The sequence below is a fragment of the Schistocerca piceifrons genome, chromosome X (assembly GCF_021461385.2).
Source record: "Schistocerca piceifrons isolate TAMUIC-IGC-003096 chromosome X, iqSchPice1.1, whole genome shotgun sequence".
Taxonomy (NCBI): domain Eukaryota; kingdom Metazoa; phylum Arthropoda; class Insecta; order Orthoptera; family Acrididae; genus Schistocerca; species Schistocerca piceifrons.
The window spans coordinates 233,106,226-233,129,474 of NC_060149.1; the positions used below are offsets into that span (position 1 = coordinate 233,106,226).

A 23,249-nucleotide genomic window follows, 5' to 3' on the forward strand; every position below is an offset into this window, starting at 1 on the left:
CAGGAAAATGTATTTCCACATACGGCTGCAGCGAAGCGAGGTGCTTTTCTTGGTGTGCGACAACTGCCGTGGTCAGCAAGATCACCAGATCTCTCGCCAATTTAACATGTATGTGACATGATGAAGCGGAAAGTTGCCCGTTATCATTGCTGATTTCCTATAAAAGGTGCAAAATGCTTGGGACAGTCTATTGCAGGATGCCATTCGGTACTTTTGTGACCGTCTGCATACGATAATACACGCCTTCATTAACGGGGGAGGGGGTACACAGAGAGGTACATTGTGTATTGACGTGACTGTTTGGGCACCTTTTACTGTGACATATGTTAAATTTGGTCTGAATTTGTGCCATACACTCCTACCTGTCACATAAGTCGTGAATAAAATGACTTTGTCTCTGAGGGTGTTGCATTTTTTCAGCAGCGCAGACGTAGACAGGCTGTAAATAAAACAAAGCATACCTACATTATCTAATTAAAAGTATCCAGACACTCCTATGTAAAGCGGAAGTGACCAACTGATGCTAAGAGTGACGGACCCGCCAGTAGAAAAGGAGACGGGGAGTATTGTTTAGTCAATAGAGAAGCAGTAATAAGGAGAATGGGTCGCTCGCCGGCCGGAGTGGCCGTGCGGTTTTAGGCGCTACAGTCTGGAACCGAGCGACCGCTACGGTCGCAGGTTCGAATCCTGCCTCGGGCATGGATGTGTGTGATGTCCTTAGGTTAGTTAGGTTTAATTAGTTCTAAGTTCTAGGCGACTGATGACCTCAAAAGTTAAGTCGCATAGTGCTGAGGGCCATTTGAACCATTTGACCCAATGGGTCGCTCAGGAGAGCTTGACTTCGATCTTAGCCGAGCGGTCTAAGGCGCTGCAGTCATGGACTGTGCGGCAGGTCCCGGCGGAGGTTCGAGTCCTCCCTCGGGCATGGGTGTGTGTGTGTGTGTGTGTGTGTGTGTGTGTGTGTGTGTGTGTGTGTTTGTCCTTAGGATAATTTAGGTTAAGTAGTGTGTAAGCTTCGGGACTGGTGACCTTAGCAGTTAAGTCCCATAAGATTTCACACACATTTGAACATCTGACTTCGACCTTGGATTAGTCAGTAGATTCTAAAGCTGCTAATGTTGGCTGCTGGTGGTGCGAGTGTTATGTGGAAATGCAACGGAACAACCACATCTAAACCAAGACTGGGCAGACCTCGTATACTGACGGAGTGGGACGGTCGACCATAGCGGAGTATAAAATCGTATAGAATTAACGGAAGGAATCACTCGTGAGTTCTAAAGTTTTACCACCTGTCCAACTAGCACAATACCTGTTCTTAACGAGTGAAAAAAGAATAGGATGCAACGATCTAGCATCTCGTCCGCAGATCGTGGTCGTGCGGTAGCGTTCTCGCTTCCCGCGCCCGGGTTCCCGGGTTCGATTCCCGGCGGGGTCAGGGATTTTCCCTGCCTCGTGATGACTGGGTGTTGTGTGACGTCCTTAGGTTAGTTAGGTTTAAGTAGTTCTAAGTTCTAGGAGACTGATGACCATAGATGTTAAGTCCCATAGTGCTCAGAGCCATTTTTGATCTAGCATCTCGTCATAAACAACACATCTTCGCAGTTACGCTAAGCGACGTTTGAGGTGGTGTAACGAGCGATGTTAATGGACAATGAACGACTGGAAACAAGTGATATGGATTGATGAATCACGATATACCCTTATGAAATCTGATGGAATGGTTTCGATTTGGCGAATGACTGGAGAACTTTACCAGAAAAAAGGAAGGAAGGAAGGAAGATTATGTTTAGCGTCCAGTCGACATTGAGGTCATTAGAGACGGAGCACAAGGTCGGATTGTGTCAAGGATGTGGAAGGAAATCGGCTGTGTTCCCTCAAAGGAACTTATCCCGGAATTTGGCTGGAGCGATTTAGGGAAGACACGAAAAACCTGAATATGGTTGGTCGGACGCGGGTTTGAACCGTCGTCCTCCCAAATGCGAGTCCAGTGTGCTAACCTCGCTCATTAACTTTACCTTACATTATAGGTAGCGCCACCACTGAAGTACGGAGGAGGTGGAATTGCAGCCGGCCGAAGTGGCCGTGCGGTTAAAGGCGCTGCAGTCTGGAACCGCAAGACCGCTACGGTCGCAGGTTCGAATCCTGCCTCGGGCATGGATGTTTGTGATGTCCTTAGGTTAGTTAGGTTTAACTAGTTCTAAGTTCTAGGGGACTAATGACCTCAGCAGTTGAGTCCCATAGTGCTCAGAGCCATTTGCACCATTTTTGTGGAATTGCAGAATGGGGGTGTGTTTCGTGGTTAGTATGTGGTCTCCATATTGCGGTTAAGAAAACGCTAAACGCAGAAAGATATGAACTCATTTCAGAGCACTGTGAACTGTGAACACTAGAGGGTCAGTTTGGAGACGATGATTGTTTATCTCTGCACGTCAGCCCACCTTGTCATAAAAGAGCATCTGTGAGGCAATGGTTTGTGGACATTAACATTCCTAAAATGGACTAGCTTGTCCAGAGTGCCGACCTGAACCCTACGAAACACCTTTGGGATGAGTTAGAACGTCAACTTCACTCCAGAACCCAGTGTCCAACTTCACAACCTTCTCTGTTTTGGCTCTTTGAGGAAGACTGGGCTTCCATTCCTCCACAGACATTCATCCACATGAGTGAAAGTGTCTCTAGTAGAATTCAAGCCGGCACAAAGGCGAATGTTGGACAAACCACATATTAATGTGTACTAATATGTGTCTGGATACCTTTGATCAGATCAATTGCAGGTGGGAGTTCTGCCGACCACTCAATGAATTCTGGTCTAGTTATGAAAGATGCAGACCTAGTCAGTGTGAATGGGGATGTGGTGAGCAGGATGAAATCTTCTGCTGCAGAAAGGTGTATACAGTGAAACATGATGAACAGTTACTTGGTGCTGGAGAACATATTCTAGTGTAACAGCAGTATCGATGAATTAGCCCGCACGCAGACTATTATATCATATCTACATCTACATTCATACGCCGCAAGCCACCTGACGGTGTGTGGTGGAGGGTACCTTGAGTACCTCTATCGGTTCTCCCTTCTATTCCAATATCGTATCGTTCGTGGAAAGAAAGATTGTTGGTATGCCTCTCTGTGAGCTCTAATCTCTCTGATTTTATCCTCGTGGTCTCTTCGCGAGATATATGTAGGAGGGAGCAATATACTGCTTGACTCCTCGGTGAAGGTATGTTCTCGAAACTTCAACAAAATGGTTAAAATGGCTCTGAGCACTATGGGACTTAACATCTGTGGTCATCAGTCCCCTAGAACTTAGAACTACTTAAACCTAACTAACCTAAGGACATCACACACATCCATGCCCGAGGCAGGATTCGAACCTGGGACCGTAGCAGTCGCGCGGGTCCGGACTGAGCGCCTAGAACTTCAACAAAAGCCCGTACCGAGATACAGAGCGTCTCTCTTGCAGAGTCTTCCACTGGAGTTCATCTATCATCTGCGTAACGCTTTCGCGATTCCTAAATGATCCTGTAACGAAGCGCGCTGCTTTCCGTTGGATCTTCTCTAACTCTTCTATCAACTGTATGCGATGCGGATCCCACATCGGTGAGCAGTATTCAAGCAGTGGGCGAACAAATGTACTGTAACCTACTTCCTTTGTTTTCGGACTGCATTTCCTTAGGATTCTTCCATTGAATCTCAGTCTGGCATCTGCTTTACCGACAATTAATGTTATATGGTCATTCCATTTTAAATCACTTCTAATGCCTACTCCCAGATAATTTATGGAATTAACTGCTTCCAGTTGCTGACCTGCTATATTGGCTTTCTATGTATTCGCAGCACATTACACTTGTCCACATTGAGATTCAATTGCCATTCCCTGCACCATGCGTCAATTCGTTGCAGATCCTCCTGCATTTCTGTACAATTTTCCATTGTTACAACCTCTCGGTATACTACAGCATCATCCGCAAAAAGCCTCAGTGAACTTCCGATGTTATCCACAAGGTCATTTATATATACTGTGAATAGCAACGGTCCTACGACACTCCCCTGCGGCACACCTGAAATCACTCTTACTTCGGAAGATTTCTCTCCATTGAGAATGACATGCTGCGTTCTGTTATCTAGGAACTCTTCAATCCAATCACACAATTGGTCTGATAGTCCATATGCTCTTACTTTGTTCATTAAACGACTGTGGGGAACTGTATCGAACGCCTTGCGGAAGTCAAGAAACACGGCATCTACCTGGGGACCCGTGTCTATGGCCCTCTGAGTCTCGTGGACGAATAGCGCGAGGTGGGTTTCACACGATCGTCTTTTTCGAAACACATGCTGATTCCTACAGAGTAGATTTCGAGTCTCCAGAAAAGTCATTATACTCGAACATGTAACGCTTAACTATATTCAATTAGTTTGGCTGCATATACACTTTGCTTTAAGTACTGTTTTTGTATTATAATTTTTTGTAATTTTCTTCTGACTGGAGTAAAAAAAGAGGGCGCATCCAGAAACTAGTCGGTTTTTGTCCTACGCCCCTTGTAGACTCCTTTCCTGCGCAGCCGGAGTGCCGAGGCGAAGTGACTCACAGCCCTGTGGACATGCCAAAGCGCAGACATTGCTGGGAAATATGAAAGGGGTACTTACCATCCCTGGACATGCCAAGGCGAAGACATTTCTGGAGGCGGCAGTACTGGCAGCGGTTGCGGTTGACGCGGTCGACGACGCAGTTCTTGTTGCGGGGGCACTGGTAGTTGACGACGGAGCTCTGCGACCGCCGAAAGAAGCCCTTGCAGCCTTCGCACGTGATCACCCCATAGTGCACGCCGCTGCTCTTGTCTCCGCACACCTTGCACGGGATGATCTCGATTTGCGCTGCAACACAACACGAACGTGGCAGCTCACTCTGGCTTATAATGAACTGTTGCTTAGAAATAAGGTGGCTATTTGTTGCGCTATGGGGGGAATAGTGACAATCTTGATTGCATCTGTGTGCAGTGAAAGTTTCAATAAGTAAAAGTTTCTGAAATCTCTATTTTTTTATATCACACTATCTCTATTAAAAGTTTGATATACACATTTTACTACCACAGTACAATATTCAAATGATCACAAATAATAACTCTATGAATTTGTACGGGGGACAGGGACTTAAAGTAAGTTACACATGGCGTCCCGCGCTAAGAGCATTGAGCAACATTGGCGGCTCATTGTCAGAAGAAAATAAATGTTTTGAATTTACTGCAGACACAGTTGCGTTGCGGCAAGGTTCATCTATGTCTACACGAGTCCTCTGCAATTTACAATTAAGTGCGTGGCAGAGGCTAGAAAGTGCATCGAAGTATGGGAGTGAAATGACGCCGCAACAGGAAACGTTCTCCAAAGTTGATGCATGCGGGACAGATCGACTCTTATGGGCAAAATGTCTAAACTGCACACAGATCTGTCGTGAAATTCTGGCAGTATGTGGATCAAATCTAATGTCGCTTCCAGTCGTAGTGAAATGGTGTCAACAATATGACCAAGGCCGCACGGGTGTGGGTGATACAGATCGGAGTGGTAGGCCATAGACATCGATCACAGACGACAACGTCCAGGCGATCGAGGAATTGATTCTCAGCAATTGCAGATTTTGCTACGTTGAGAACGTTCACTCAGCTGTTCTAGAATGGCTCCGTAACCTTACGAGGCTATTTCTGAAGTCGAAGAATTGAACAATTGGGAGAACATTCCAACCGTAGTTTACAGAGACTTTGCGACTATGTTGGAAAATAGTGTCATGTATCTGTGTCACTTTGAAGTATAGTGTAGCATTCAGTGAAAGGTATCTGACCTTCCATAATAATGTGTAACTTACTTTTTGAAGTCCCCTCTTACATCAGGTAATAATCAGAAAGATTTAGTTCCAGAAGATGTGATACGATACAGAAACTTTTGTTATAGGTAGACAGTTGTAGAAACTTTAATTATTACATTTATTTCTGATTACGCCGTGGCTCGGAAATCCACAGCACATTTGTAAGTTAATGACAATACATATCAGTTGTCCTACTACAGAAATGTATCGTCAATTAATAATTTCAAGTGTTATCTCAATAGGGTTCTCACTTTGTGCTGCTGATTATGGGATTGTACACTGTTGATCAAATTCATTGCTTATGAAAAAATGAAAGTGGTGAACACGTTGCAAAAACAGATGAGCAATCATAGAATTGTAAAGTAAAGGGAATGTGTGTGTGCGTGCGTGTGTGTGTGTGTGTGTGTGTGTGTGTGTGTGTGTGAGAGAGAGAGAGAGAGAGAGAGAGAGAGAGAGAGAGAGAGAGAGATTGTAGAACCACATGATACTGAGATTTAAGCGTTCTAGTATTATATTATATATCTTTATGTTTTGTAATAACGATTTAAAACTGTCAACACTTAATGGCACGTCCTTCGAGAATCTAAGGCGACCACTGAATATTGAGGAGCGTCGCGGACACAGCTGTCAGATAAGGAGACTACATATTTCATTCTGTTCGAAATCTTCCAGCACCATATGTTTATTGCTTACTAACTTCTTACTAACTTCTCCGTTTTCAGTTGGCCCTGTGTCCCCGTCAGCGCAGAGTTTAATTGTACGTGACCAGGCTACGATTTGGTCGCTTGGATACTAAAGTCCTCCCTGGTATATTGATCCTGAGGCTCGACTCTGAGCTCCTCAACTGCCCAGTGAGTCAACTTGGCACACGCCTATTAACCTTAGAACAGTATCTTAAATATGCAACCGACTTCGTTTCAGACCAATTGACAGAAAAAGATGAACGACAGGCTTGGCCTTCAAGGTTCACGTCGAGCGAGACAGTGTTTTGTTATTGTGTTCACATTCGGATTCTACTCTCGTCCGAAAAACAACCGACTCACATATTTTTATACATTACTCCCGTCCAACATCAGTACAATTTAATAGAGAATGTAGTCCTATTTTTCTTCAAAACTTTCTACCAGTGCAGAATCTCTCCATTTCAAACCCACTTCATTGTCGGCAACATGCTAAACAAAAGATAAGTTCAAATGGCTCTGAGCACTATGGGACTTAACATCTGTGGTCATCAGTCCCTTAGGACGTAGAACTACTTAAACCTAACTGACCTAAGGACATCACACTCATCCATGCCCGAGGCAGGATTCGAACCTGCGACCGCAGCAGTCGCGCGGTTCCGGACTGAAGCGCCTAGAACCGCTTGGCCACCGCGGCTTGCTAGAGATAGTGGATCCAAAGACCTATCTAGGGTACAGTTCTAAGTCTGCCCAAGAATCTGTTCTCACTCATCGCTTCTTTCACTTCTGGCAATTGTTTGTACGTGTGATAATAGCCTCGTCGCGTTTTGATTCAGAGGCAACACTGAAGTACTGGTCTCTTTATCAGTGGTGGGTCAGTCAGTTCAAAGGTCAGAATAAGGTAATAACTTACCTCCGGTAGCGGCAGGCCGAATACCTTCTTCAGTGTCGAACCAAACTTTGGGATGAGTATAGCTTTCTCTTTTATTTTGATACAACCCGCAATTAATATGTTTGCTAGTGGAAAAATATGTGTGTAATTTGCTCTTTCGCTCTACTTCAGCAGGAAAGAGTTGGTATTATCCAACAGTAGTCCATTCCCTCCCCGTATAACGTGGCTGAGACATCCAAAAGCAAACATCTGTTTCCGCACAATTCACGTTACATCTTTTCAATTAAACACTGGCTTCGCATTAAAATTCCTGAAAGTATTTCTATTCTATGTGAAAATTATGAAACACCGCTGAATGATTTCATAATATGTCAGTGTTACGGTCGTGACGAGTACTGTGCACGAAACACAACACTATACGCAAGGGTCTGTGCATTACAGTAGTGATTAAAGGTGCTCTCCCAGAATGACTGCCTTTTCCATAACTCTTTTCGAATGGTTTATGATAATCATGATAGCCTCTTAGATCGTCTGTCGCATTAGACAGCGGCTGACGCTGACCCATATGATGATGAACAAATATCAGTTCGCACATCTATATTAAGATTTTGCATTTTGCCTAAATCACTCTAGAATAATACCGCGACGGTTCCCCGAAAAGCGCGGTCGATGCTTTCATGGTTGCTTGTTAAACTAGAGATATTGTTTACAATTGGTTTGTCGTCGGCCGGGCATTAAACCCCGAAAAGATCGTCAGTTAAAGACTGTGATGTCACGCAGGTACGGGTCGAAAGGTTCTCTTATCTTATCAGTGTTGTCGTATCAGCCTGTGTAAGCGTCCGAATACGAGTCGTATGAGCAAACCCGATTGAACTGTACTTTGCACCTTGCATTCTGGACAACAGGAGTTCAACGAATTTCTTCCCAATTCAATTGTTCAGGTATGTGGTAGATTTCTTGGAAGGTTCATACGAATTTTAACTTTTCTGGTCACCTCTGACATGGCTGTACATGTAACAGCCACCATTTCGATTCATGGAACGAAACAAACCTGACTGACGGAACAATTCAATATCTAACGAGTTACTTTAGGATCTGGACGTGAGGAAAGATTAATAAACATTAGTCTGGTACACTGTAGGGCCGGAGCGTGGTTTTGAAGCAGTTTCCTTCGCTCGTTTAGGCAGACTGCGCTGGTTCCCAATCTTCGCCTCAGAAGATACTATAGCACAGGAATTACGGCTACGCGATTTACTAACAGTTGGCGCACGCGTCTTCCCCTCCTTCGGTTAGCTGACTAGTGTGCCCACAGTAAGGGTACTCAGCCACCAAGCCAAAATAAATAACTAACAACCAAATCACGATATAAGAGCGAATCCTGTGACTACGGTCCGCAGCTCGTGGTCGTGCGGTAGCGTTCTCGCTTCCCGCGCCCGGGTTCCCGGGTTCGATTCCCGGCGGGGTCAGGGATTTTCTCTGCCTCGTGATGACTGGGTGTTGTGTGATGTCCTTCGGTTAGTTAGGTTTAAGTAGTTCTAAGTTCTAGGGGACTGATGACCATAGCTGTTAAGTCCCATAGTGCTCAGAGCCATTTGAACCATTTTTGAACCTGTGACTACGAGACAACGGTAGGAAGAAGAGGAGGACAAGGAGATGGAAGAGGAACCATTTTAGGGAGGTTTTAGACTCTTACGTGAGCGAGAGCTGAACATATGACACGATTTGTCTCATATTTTGCATTTTCAAATCTATAACATAGGGCTTGTATTTAGACAAAGCTTACACATATCTCTTCCAGGCAGCATTCTCATCCTTACCTTATGTAAAACAATTGTGCTAAGATACGTCCGACCATGTGTGCAACGTATAAAAAGAGCTTTAAAAGGACGTACCGCCAATCGGTGTAGGTACGTTCATTCATGGCGAAATAGCTTCTCTGCGAGTTTTGCATGGAATTTACACTATGCAAGAAGTAAATGTCTTGAAAACAAACGATTATCATCCCTGTGCTATGAGGTTGGTGCATAAGTTCGTAGCGTTGTTTCCTACGTCTAATAAACACAACAGATACACATAACAGAGACTTTAGTTGTCAATAATACATTATCCTCCACTATTTACAACAGTCTGCCAATGCTGGGGTAACTTTTAGAGAGCGGAAAAGATGGAAAACTGAGAGCGCAAGATGGGGCGAATAAGGTGTATGCGAAATGACACCCCAACCCAACTCCTGCATCGTGTTTTTTGTCAGTCTAGCAGAATGCGGGTGGGCATTATTGTGCAGTAGTATCACTTTACGCAGTCTTCCTGGTTGTTTTTCTTGGACTTCGTCTGCAAGACGTCTCAGTTGTTGACAATAAATATCAGCAGTGAAGATTATATCTCGGGGAAGCAATCCGTAGTACACCACACCGTCACTGTTCCACCAGCAGCATAACATCATCTATTGTGGATGCCCGCAGATCTTTGTACGGAGACTTGTTGCTTTGTTTGGGCTTAACCATTCCATTCTTTTCCTTATTTTAGCATAAATATGACATTTTTCGTCCCCAGTAACGATACAGGATAGGAATGGTCGGTGTTGTTCACGGGCCATTTGATGAAGAGCAAGCAGAGATGCATATATGGCTTGGCTGGGAGCATGCAGTACTCATACACCCGATTGTTGAATCTTCTCCATTGCATGCAAATGTCGCACGATGGTGGAACGATCAGTTCATCACATCTGCCAGTTCTCGAATACACTGACGTGAATCATTGTGGATTAATACGTTTAAACGATCTTCATCAAACCCTGAAGGTCTTCCCGAACGCCGGCCGCGGTGGCCGAGCGGTTCTAGGCGCTTCAGTCTGGAACTGCGCGACGGCTACGGTCGCAGGTTAGAATCCTGACTCGGGCATGGATGTGTGTGATGTCCTTAGGTTAGTTAGGTTTAAGTAGTTCTAAGTTCTAGGGGACTGATGGCCTCAGAAGTTAAGTCCCATAGTGCTCAGAGACATTTTCTTCCCGAACGAAGAGAATTACTAATGTCAACACGGTCCTCTTTAAAGCGAGAAAACCATTTCCTTGCCGTGCTGTGTACAATGGTATTATCCCCACACACGGCGCAAATGTTTCTGGCTACCTCCGCTGCTGTCACCCCTCTAATGAACTCAAACAGAAGAATATGTCGGAAATGTTCCGATTTCTCCACTTGACACTCCATTTTCTAGCGTTCACAGCTCCAACCACTATGTCCAAATGACAAAGTGACAATATGTGTAAACTCAAATAGTGACACTTATCTACAAATAAAAAATGATAATCGATAAATAAATCCATATCAACCGGAATACCAAAATGCAAAACAAAAACGTTACGAACTTATGCACCAAACTAATAATATTTGTTATTATGCAACGCCTATACTTAACTAAGTCTTCACTAAGTGATACTAGTCAAAACTTCTACTGTATAATTTATTCTTGTTCTATATCTGTTCATTGAGTGTCACAAAACGTCCTAACTTAGAATCTTTCAAAACGGACCTCAAGAAACTCAATTCTTTTACCGACGCCGTAGCTTCGATTAACACGATAGGGTTATTACGACCGCATTCACGAGTGGGATTTAGCTCCCGCCCGGCCTTTCTAATTCATGTTTTCTGGGCTTTCCATAAAACACAAAAAGCATGCCACGAATTATTATTTCTATGGTTGAGTGACATTTCATTTATAATTACTTGGACAAGCCATTACTTTCTAACTCTCCTACTTTTTTTCTTAGACGCTGTCACGTACAGTGGCCACTGATGATCCACGACTAATTTACGTTGACTGTTTTGATAAATAGTCTATCACGCAATCGCTCTAGGATTCAATGTGTCTGAAAACGCGAACACCGCCACTGAAACACGATATGCATGGAACAGTCGTCGCGTGTGCGAATGTAAGCTGCGTCCACATGAACTGGAAAGCGGTCCGGCCCATTCACATGTCTACGCGACATTGCCTCGCCATTGCGCTAGTCTGTGGAAAGATCGCAGAGGGCTCAGAAGTGCGTGTACATGTATCGTCGTGCCGAAGGCCACGTCGCTAGCACTCAGTGGACCTCGGCGCGTTTTCGCGGGTCTCGGTAGCTATTCGCCTCGGCGTAAACAATGCTGTGGCCGGATTTCACGGCCCGATGCGCGCGCACTCAATCGGCTCGGACAGCCTTCGGAAAAGCGAAAATGCACTTCACGGGAGGCCACGGGATCAGCCGGAACACGCTGGTAGCTGCTACGCCGGCGCGTGACTCAAATACAAGCGGCTGCAGTGAGAAGCTCGCCTTTAGGAAGAGAATAAGCTCACGTGCCGGATTGCAACACACACAAAAGAGAGCGCAGGACGGTACGTAACAGTCCTAAATGAAAGTAAGCCTAAAAATTCGAACTGTGTCAACATACACATTGCTTATTGAGATGTCAGCGGCGTTGAAAATTCCAGTTGTGAAATGTTAAAGTGGGGAAGAGACGGTTGTGATGGCAAGCTAACTGACGTCTTGTGGGTGCAACTCTAAGCATATGGGTAATAGCTAGCAAGAGCGGGCTGACGAGACCTTCAACAAACAATGAATGCGATGTGGGTATTAGCGACAAACAGAATGAAGTAAAGGCCGCGGAAACAAGGGAAGGTAACTATTTTCACATTTTTTGACGTTCTCCTACCGAAGGCCTACTCTTTGCAGTATTCATAATCTTTTTCTTCTTAAACGTCGTATTTAGAAGGCTAAATACTAACCCGGAGTGATTGATAAAGCATTCTGCTGGATGTATACACATGTCAGACGAGCAGAAATTTACTATTTTTTTGGCTCATTGAAACCTCTCTAGAGCGATAGAGCGATACAATTGGCTCTAAATGATCCTGACATAACACTCTGATATAATACGGGAAGTATGTGCTCTTGATAAACTAAGTAAGAACAATTTTAAGCCTAATCCCTATACTCTAAATACTGACGAATGAACGCTCACGGCAGATTTTTGCTTTAGAAAAAGGAACTGACTGAAATCAGCTAAGGGAAGTGAAACTGTGGAGGATGAACAAACGTATCGGCAAAATAATAGCCCCTTGTAAAGGATGCAGCGTATGGAACGAAAGAAATCAACAGCACGGACGAAGCGTGTTAAGGCAAATACACTCCTGGAAATTGAAATAAGAACATCGTGAATTCATTGTCCCAGGAAGGGGAAACTTTATTGACACATTCCTGGGGTCAGATACATCACATGATCACACTGACAGAACCACAGGCACATAGACACAGGCAACAGAGCATGCACAATGTCGGCACTAGTTCAGTGTATATCCACCTTTCGCAGCAATGCAGGCTGCTATTCTCCCATGGAGACGATCGTAGAGATGCTGGATGTAGTCCTGTGGAACGGCTTGCCATGCCATTTCCACCTGGCGCCTCAGTTGGACCAGCGTTCGTGCTGGACGTGCAGATCGCGTGAGACGACGCTTCATCCAGTCCCAAACATGCTCAATGGGGGACAGATCCGGAGATCTTGCTGGCCAGGGTAGTTGACTTACACCTTCTAGAGCACGTTGGGTGGCACGGGATACATGCGGACGTGCATTGTCCTGTTGGATCAGCAAGTTAACTTGCCGGTCTAGGAATGGTAGAACGATGGGTTCGATGACGGTTTGGATGTACCGTGCACTATTCAGTGTCCCCTCGACGATCACCAGTGGTGTACGGCCAGTGTAGGAGATCACTCCCCACACCATGATGCTGGGTGTTGGCCCTGTGTGCCTCGGTCGTACGCAGTCCTGATTGTGGCGCTCACCTGCACGGCGCCAAACAAGCATACGACCATCATTGGCACCAAGGCAGAAGCGACTCTCATTGCTGAAGACGACACGTCTCCATTCGTCCCTCCATTCACGCCTGTCGCGACACCACTGGAGGCGGGCTGCACGATGTTGGGGCGTGAGCGGAAGACGGCCTAACGGTGTGCGGGACCGTAGCCCAGCTTCATGGAGACGGTTGCGAATGGTCCTCGCCGGCACCCCAGGAGCAACAGTGTCCCTAATTTGCTGGGAAGTGGCGGTGCGGTCCCCTACGGCACTGCGTAGGATCCTACGGTCTTGGCGTGCATCCGTGCGTCGCTGCGATCCGGTCCCAGGTCGACGGGCACGTGCACCTTCCGCCGACCACTGGCGACAACATCGATGTACTGTGGAGACCTCACGCCCCACGTGTTGAGCAATTCGGCGGTACGTCCACCCGGCCTCCCGCATGCCCACTATACGCCCTCGCTCAAAGTCCGTCAACTGCACATACGGTTCACGTCCACGCTGTCGCGGCATGCTACCAGTGTTAAAGACTGCGATGGAGCTCCGTATGCCACGGCAAACTGGCTGGCACTGACGGCGGCGGTGCACAAATGCTGCGCAGCTAGCGCCATTCGACGGCCAACACCGCGGTTCCTGGTGTGTCCGCTGTGCCGTGCGTGTGATCATTGCTTGTACAGCCCTCTCGCAGTGTCCGGAGCAAGTATGGTGGGTCTGACACACTGGTGTCAATGTGTTCTTTTTTCCATTTCCAGGAGTGTATATCCATTTATACCATCAGTGTCGTGCGGATGTGGATACACATGGGTCTCGATTTCTCTACGACTTCCCGAACCCATTTACGTAAAGGTCTTTTACATGTTCTTATTTTCTCTTAGCGTTAATCCTGTCGAATGCGGTGTCTGCTGTACTCAACTTTGTCAAATTTATTTTAACTTTTCTGATGGATGCTCTTCCCCTCACCGCAGTCGTCAGTTACCTCAGGAGGGAAGCTTGTTGTCACTTGTCCGTGAATTGTGTAAACTTTGTTCTACGTGTGATCGTATTTTAACTGGTTGTGTGCTACATTTTTCCAGGTGAAACTGGTGGCGAGTCCAGCATTTGCGTAAACCAGCGTGGGAAACCGTCTAAAAAGCACAGACTGGCCGGTGCGCTAGCCACTGTCGTTAAATCGGCGCGCAGATACGATGAGTAAAGACCTATGACGTTACTGTTTTTTGTATTCAGACTTAGGATCTCCCCCTCCACTGACACAGATATGTGTGCTGGCTCCAATTCTGTTCAATATATAGACGAATGACCAACCTGTAGCACCCAACAGCAGGACCTTCTCGTACTCCTATGATCTTGCTCTAGCCAGGAGCACAATTTTGAATCAGTGGAGAATACCCACACGAATGCCCTTAAACAAATTTCCAGATACTACAACACAAACCAACTTAAAGCAAATTCTTTAAAGATACAACTGTTGCATTCCATTTGAGAAACAGGGAACTAGTCGCAAATTAAAGACGGTATGGCCACAGGTCGAAGTGGAACACTGTGAGACCCAGAAATATCTAAGAGTGACACTGTGAGAGGACTTTTTCTTTCAAGAAGCACTTTATGAACTGCAAGCCGAAAGTTGCCCCAGGAACTCTACGAACCTCTGCAATGGCACTATGCTGTTCTGCGGCACAATATGCATGTCATGTTTGGTATAATTCAGTTCGTGAGAAACAGCTGGACACAGTTCTCAATGACACCTACAGACAGGTTGCTTGAAGTCCACTCCAGTCTAATAGCTTTACCACTCGCAGGAACAGCACCACTTCCTATTCGAAGAGAAATAGCTGCGAATGAGGAAAGAAAGAAAGTGGAACGGGAGAGAACCCATCCTTTGTATGGGCACGAACCGCATCCTCAAAGACCGAACTCGAGAAGGAGAACCACTGCTGTGAAAGCTAGGCTGCAATATGGAGGCCTACGACCTACCTTCCCCCGAGCTGGGAAAGAGTTTCAGAAACTCTGTCTCCTGCCTATGATGAGAAATCGGCGACTTGGAAGTCCCTGAACAGAGTGAGTCTGGAGTTGACAGATCAAATGTTAATTTGGCTTGATGGGACTGAAATGATCAAGATAATATTCAGTGCCACTGTAGAGATCACCAGAGTGTTCATCATATGCTTCAATGCTGACTCTGTCCACCTCCTGCACAGAAGATGAACTTCATCAAGGAACAGAAAATGCATTGGAAGTGGTCTAGTTTTGGGCAAAAGTACTATAGTCATAACTGTGTGTAACATATACGTTTCTGATCGAGCTTCCCTAAAGATAACTAAGAGGCACTATAATTTTAGACATAGTGTCTTAAGGGAAAGCAACAACAGAATATAGACAGACATTAAAAAGAATAGTCCAGGCAGTATATTATTTTTGTTTTACGACGTGTTCGATTTTACGCCATTCTCAGACAATTTAGTTTCTTTGGAACATCAAAGTCACAGAAGGAAGTCGCCTCGACTTCAATGCAACTGAAATGTTTGATGATGGTGTAAAATCGAGCTAGGCATTGAGTAACAATAAAGTGCATTAAATTTATAAATGACAGAATTTGTGATTACCAACCGTTAGAAAACTCTTCAAGTTTACAGAAATAATCGTGGTATGACAAGTATCTAGAAAGAGGACGTGATAGGGAATCTGAAGGCTAGGTCACGTCAGCGTCAGGAATGTGAGGGTCATTGTTCAGTCTCCTTATGGAAGTGAGGAGCCCTTAGCCGGCGAGTCCACCTGGAAGCTGCTGGAAGACAAGTGTATTACTTAACAGTAGGAGGAGCGCACTGGCGGAACAAGTTCTGCCTTGCATGTTTAAGCTGTAACAGAAACTACCTGAGACTAGCCTAGAAGAGTAAGCAAATCTATCGCTGCCCCACCGGTCCGGTGGTGAAATAGCCAAGTCTCACAAGGAACCCTGACGGCAAAGGACTGAAAGTTGAGAGTTTAACGCCTCATTGACATCGAGGTCATTAGAGACCGAGCACCAGCGCAGTTAAACAAGGCTGGGGAAGGAAATCGTCTATAGCCATTTCGACGGAATCATCCCAGCATTGTCCGCCTCCCTAGCCGAGTGATTAGCGAGGCGGAATGCCATGCAAGCGGCCCGGGTCGATTCCCTGCTGGATCGGAGATTTTCTCTGCTCGGGGACTGGGCGTTGTGTTGTCTTCATCGTCACATCATCCTCATCGACACGCCAGTCGCCGAAGTGGCGTCAACTAAAAAGACTTGCACCAGGCAACTTGTCTACCCGACGGGAGACCGTAGTCACATGACATATCATTTCATTCCAGCATTCGCTTGGAGTGATTTGGCGAATCCACAAAAAACGTAAATTCGGATGTCCAGAAGGGGCTTTCAAACCCATACGAATCCAGTATCTCAGTCACTGCTCTCGATAGATTGGTACGTGATTCCAATACTGGTATTGTTTTCCAACTCTGAATGTCACTGAATCGCCAAAGATAACAGGAACAAATCGACAGTAAGGGTCGTACACCTTTCCCATACAAAGAAGAAAACCATGTATTTCAAGTGACACTGTGAAATTTTCAATTCACAGACGATTAACGTTTTCTCTTTATAAATTTCGCGTGACCTCAGAATAAAGGGATGAGGGGAGGTAGTGTGTTAAGAAGGCAAATCCAAGAAAATGATGTTGTGTAAAACAAATGTTTATTTATTTAAAGATGTTAATAGCTAATCGAGGCATCAGAGGGATAAAATCCTGGACACGTGATAGGTAGAAGTAAGACTTCAGTTTCTCTCCTTCCATCGTTTTCTTTTCATCCGTGACTTCTTTAATCACGTCCCGTTAATGCAGCACCACGGTCGGTTCCTCTATCGGTTGCGCGATTGTTAAAATTGAGATGGTGCTTCGTTTCTAATCATCTCGACAGTACATTAAGGAGGTAATTAGAACATATGTGCACCGAAACGGTGGTCAGCAATATTTAGGAACGCAGTTGCAAGTAGTTCTACTGCGTTATTCTAACGCGTCTCCGCTGCCAAGCACCTATTCTACGAGCACGTGGAAGAGATACGTTCAACATGATAGAATTTGCTTATTCTCTCGATATAGAACGTGGGATATCAGTCGAACTGAGAGGCTATTGTAAGCTGGGGAAGGGCGACCACTCCACAGGGCGTTAGCCTCACGCTGATAACAAAGACACGTTACGTATAGCCGTATACAGACGCAGCTGCTAGCACGCGTGCAAGTTCCGTTTGATGACCATTCAGTCCACAAGTTTCTTATCGCTGAGGTTTGTGATAAACAAGTCACTCCGTTGTTTTTGACAATGATCAGAGCTGAAGTTCAATGGACCAAAGCCGACTCTTTAACGTTCCGTCGACGTCGAAGCATAAAGGGCGAACAATGCCCACCGAGTGTCTCGTCTTTAATGACCTTAATGACCTTTTCTTCGACGGTACAATGAACTCTACTCTTCCTTCCTTCTTTCCTACAGGGGGTAGCAAAGTACCCCCGAGAAGTCATCAATGACTGTTATTTGCAATATCAGTCGCACTAACTTTGATGCGAGAGAAAATTTTGATCTAAGTTTACTACAGTTTCTCTACACCGTCGCAGTCTAATTCCGATACGGAACCTTCGAAACGTACACTGCTAATTTTCTTCGCCTTTCTTACTGATTTTGCTGAACTCTAATATTTATTCTGATAGTTGCTAATAACGATGTTTCACCGACAACCTGTTCTAATTCGTACCAGTAATCAGTTGCTAAACAAGTATCTGGAGAAAAGCTAGGCTCTTCCTGGTCCAATATTTGCATTCCAGCCCTTCATCTTGAGCGGGAGATCAGAGAAAATGGGCCATCACTTACACCTCCTCATTGATCCATGGAGCCTAAAATGGGAAAATTTTCTCTTTACATTTATGGAAATCGAAACTGAGTTCTCGGGGACAATATTCCGCAGGATAACACAGCGCCATTTCGCTCGGTCGTAGAGCTGAGCTCCACTTCCAGCGCGGTTTTTATCGTAGCCGTTCTCTTCCTGTATCGGAGAACTTTGTGTAGGACGCTGCGTCGTAGCGTTGTACATGTTGAAGACATGAAATATCCATCTTCTGAAACTTTGCGTATAAGAAAAAGTCTGTATTATACTTACATGTTGTAATAATTATTTATCGCGGTTAAATAAAGTGCTAACAGCCTCTGTTTCATAAAACATCTTTATTGAGGCTCTAACGGTTTTCAAAACCAATGCCCATCTTCAGATGGCTACATTTACATTCCTTACGTGATGCATGGCCTTAGGAACATGTAATCTTAAATTTAGTTTTTAAGTGTTCGGTATCTTCTGCTTACACTTAATTTCATGTAGATGCGTTAACAATACAGTCACGGTGTTCGAAAGAACGAATAAGTTTACTTTAGTGTTATGATGCGAAGTAGATAGAATTTAAATGCGAAAGTAAGATGTCATGTTGCTAAAGTCATACACGACGTCAAACGTTAATGTAATCGCCTGAATATCATGGGTCTGTGTGAAACGGATTATTGCCTAAATAAAGAGAAGGTTGTATTAAATATGGGTTTTAGGCCCTTTATTTGTTCGTGGTACGAAATATTACTAGTAGGTAATTGTAATTTATGGTTGTAACCTATACAGAAAAATTATGTGGAATTTTCATTGTTCAAGTCTACATCTTAACTGAAGTGCTTATGCAAGAGTGATTATAATAGGAGATCTATGCGACAACAGTGTCTGAAATGATGGTTTCTATTACGGCTAGTCAATTTAGCGGCGAACGCTAATAGTAATAATAATAATAATAATAAAGGTTGGGGAATGAGGCGTAGAAAGAATAAATAGCTGAATCGTCGATCAAAGTATGAAATTTAATCTGAGTGTGCGGTTTGCGTTTTATATTCATGCCCCTTGTATGTATCATCAAGTTTATTTCCAATATGTAGTGATAGGTTTACCTTAAATATTTGCTAAACTTTGTAACAACCACAAGCCTCAGAACTGCCCTCCGCACAGATATTAATTTTCTTAGATGCAGTCACAAGTAGTAACCAATGGAAATTGTACTAAGTGTTTATCTGCATTATTTGCTACGGAACAACGAGAGACACGAATTATGACTTGCGCATTCGCTAGATTTTTACTTCATTTTTCCCAATTCATATTAACTGCTTGGAAACTGAGAAATTTACATTACATCGTTTTTTAATTTAAAATAATTAAGATCAAATATCAAGATGACCCACTCGGATAACTGTGTGTGTTAAGGCGCCACTTGGGAGACAGGGAGGTGCGCCGGCCAGCCCGGATGTGGTTTTCCTCACGCCACTAGGTGAATACCGGGCTGGTACCCAAGTCCCGCCTCAGTCACACGATACGCAGACATTTAGAAGACTTTCATTCATTTCCACACGAATGACACTACATGCAGACAGTTGGGACACACACACACACACACACACACACACACACACACACACACACACACACATTCCACCCCAGGGGTAACGAAGTAGCTAGAGGAAGAGATTCCGGCAACACCTCAGTCAACCGCGCCAAATCCTTAAAGGAGCATGCCGATCCTGCGCCGATGTGTGACAAAGGCACAAAAAGAAGAAGAAGAATGTCAAATGTGAAGACGGATTTCATGCCCACACAATTTTTCATACTACCAGCAACAGATTCTACCTTTCAGTCGTTACACACAGGCAGCAAACTGTTGCGCGCTACTGTCAGATTACAGTTCCTACCACAATTTACACCCAGAATGACATACATGCCTTCACGTAAAAAGTTTTGGGAACCATTTCGAGAAGACTGTACCACACATGCTCAGGACGTCAGTGCTAGAAAGCTACAGCAAGCGTAATTACTAGCCGAGAAGAGAAGACTCAAGGTTCCATCTAGATGCTAAAAACAGACCAGTAAACATGGTATCTACAGACGTTCTCACTATAAACTACTCATTTCGGCATATGAAACAAGATTACATCTAATGAAAACTTTACGAAGTACTGTATCTCATTACCATCTAGCAGTGCAGATCTCTCCGTTCCTGCTCGCTACATGCTCCTTCTTCCTACGTCTGAACATCTTATTTCGTTTGATCCTTCGTACCGGGACTTTTAGTAGCAATGTCTGTCTCCTATTAACTCATTTGCCGGCCGCGGTGGCCGTGCGGTTCTAGGCGCTGCAGTCCGTAACCGCGGGACTGCTACGGTCGCAGGTTCGAATCCTGCCTCGGGCATGGATGTGTGTGATGTCCATAGGTTAGTTAGGTTTAAGGAGTTCTAAGTTCTAGGGGACTGATGACCTAAGATGTTAAGTCCCATAGTGCTCAGAGCCATTTGAACCATTTTTTTATTATCTCATTTACCTCAAAAGCAGATTGAATGTAAATAATTCCGATAATATACGACGGCACATCGTGACCCACTATTACAAAAGAATGATGCCATTGCGCCTCTTCCCAGTGCGTACGTGAATCTCACTTCCTGTGCTTAAACAGTAATCATCAGTGGCACTGCGGTCTACTAAGAGAATGGCCATCACCAAAGACGAGCAGGAGACAGCATCCGGATAATTGATAGACACATTAAAATCCCGTCCACGCCACATGCGTGACTCGAGGCCGTTGTACTACGATCACCCATCACCCTTATCAATGAGTGGAGTAGCCAGGAATGACGGAGAAGGAAACGTGGTATGGATCTACTAAAAACATGCAAGCTGAAAGCCGAGACTCTTAGCTGTTACTGATAGAACAAGGCAGGGACAGGGTGAGCAGCAGTTTGCGGCTGTTGGCCGATGATGCTGTGGTGGACGGTAAGGTGTCGTAGTTGAGTGACTGCACGAGGATATAAGATGGCTTAGACAAAATTGCTAGTTGGTGTGATGAATAGCAGGTTGCTCTAAATGTAGAACAAATGTAAGTTACTGCAGATGAGTAGGAAAAGAATCCCGCAATGTTCTAATAAAGCATTAGTTTAGTACCGTTTCACACAGACACGTCGAATAAATATCTAGGCGCAACGTTGCAAAGCGATATGAAATAGAACGATCAGGTAAGGACGTTAGTAGGGGAAGCGAATGGTCGACTTGGGAGAATTTTAGGGAAGTGTGGTTTATGTGTACAGGAGGCCGCGTATAGAACGCTAGTGCGACCCACTCTTGAGTACTGCTACTGCTCGGGAGTTTGGCATCCCCACCAGATCAGATTAAAGGAAGACATCGAAACACTTCAGACGCAAGATCTACATTTGTTACCGATAGCTTCTATCAACACGCGAGTATTACGGAGATTCTTCGTGAACTCAAGTGGGAACCCCTGGAGGGAAGACGAAGTTCTTCCGCATAACGCTATGGAGAAAAGTTAGAGAACCAGCACGTGCGCCTGACTGAAGAACGATTCTATTACCGTCAATGCACATTTCGCGTAAGGACCACGAGCATAAGATAAGAGAAATTAGGGATCGTATGGAGGCATATAGACAGCTGTTTCTCCTTATTTGAGCATGGAACAGGAAATGACATCACTAGTAGTGGTACAAGGTACCATCCTCCATGCACCATACAATGGCTTTCGGAGTATTTATGTAGTTGTAGATCGAAATAGTGCACAAGCTATGATGTTTGATAGAAATCGCAAAGCAGATGTCCGATTTCATTTGCTGGAGTTTAAAAGTTTGTTCATGCTCGAGGTGAAGGAAGTAAACAATACAGAGAAAATGACAACGTCTAGAACAATTGGAAATGAAAACAGATTAACCGACGCTGCATTATGTGTAATCACTATACTGGTATTTGGTAGGAAGGAACTTCAATTATACAAAGTCCACATATGTATCTGTGCTTGGAAATAACATGATGATTTTGTTTGACTGAGCGCAATATATGAATGTGAAAATTGGATTACGTATTGCTACCCATCTTGCAGATGTTAAATATAATCAATATACGGGCTGCTCGATTTATTATGATCAGCCCATTAACTTTTTTTCCAGGAGTAATATAAGAAACTTTATCAAGCAAATGTTGTTCAGCATAACTGCCTTTCTTGTATTTTTGTTCGCCATGAAGAAACGAAAGCAGTCATCTACACGTCCACGCTATTATAGGGATCACTAATTTTAACTGGTTTCCGTAGATTCCTGAATCTTTTTTGTATTCTTTTGCTCTTCACCCCTCTAACGACAACTCAGCTATGTGTATAACAGGAGCCTGGGGATGGTGCCAGTGAGACACCAAAACTGGTAGTCCAATAAAATAATTAATAAAATTACGACTGTCGGTATTTATTTTCTTCAAGTTTGGACCAGCCGCAGTTCCATTCCATTTATACATTATGGAACTACAGAAACTATATATGTGGAAAGTCGTGCTTTTTTCATCACAATTCAGATGAAAGGAAGATGCTTTTTATACAGAGTATATTATCTGATTCATTTAATATGTATATATTACAGTGGAAATCTCCTAGTTGGAATTTACTGCTTTTCACGCTGGCTTACATTGCAGAGTAAAGTCAAAAGCCAAAGTGCGCCCATACTCAGGGAATAAGCGCAAGAGAGCAGATGCATGGCCGCTCTTGTCAAGGTTCTTTCTCCGATCTGTTATGAACTGTCAAGTGCGTATCTGTGTAGTGTGGATAACTGTGATGGGTGCGTGTACAGCGTAGTGTTGGGTTTGAGATGTTACGGATGAAGGGAAGGGAGCGGGTGAAACCCCGCACTGGCCCATTGTACTCCTCTCGAATAGCGCCGAGAGGGCCGAACGTCCCCATTAGACGGACGGACCACCATCAACTGTATCAGATTCCCTCTCTTGATCAGAGACTGCGGAGAGGTTTGGAATTTAATCCAGGACGTTGATGCAAAAACGGATGATCAGGAACTTTGCACCACCACCTCTACTCCCCCTGCCCTCCAAATGCTGACAGTGAAAATTTTCCACCTACGGGATTCGAACCGG

The 23,249-nt window shown here is 44.6% G+C and overlaps 1 protein-coding gene across 1 annotated transcript in view; it reads right to left on the reverse strand.

The window, feature by feature from the left end:
• The window catches only part of LOC124722990 (probable nuclear hormone receptor HR3), a gene marked incomplete in the record, with an annotated part of 435,770 nt that overhangs the window by 105,104 nt on the left and 307,417 nt on the right, over positions 1-23,249 (reverse strand). Inside the window, 1 exon segment of the mRNA XM_047248158.1 lies at positions 4,645-4,872. Coding sequence (XP_047104114.1) covers positions 4,645-4,872 — 228 coding nt within the window.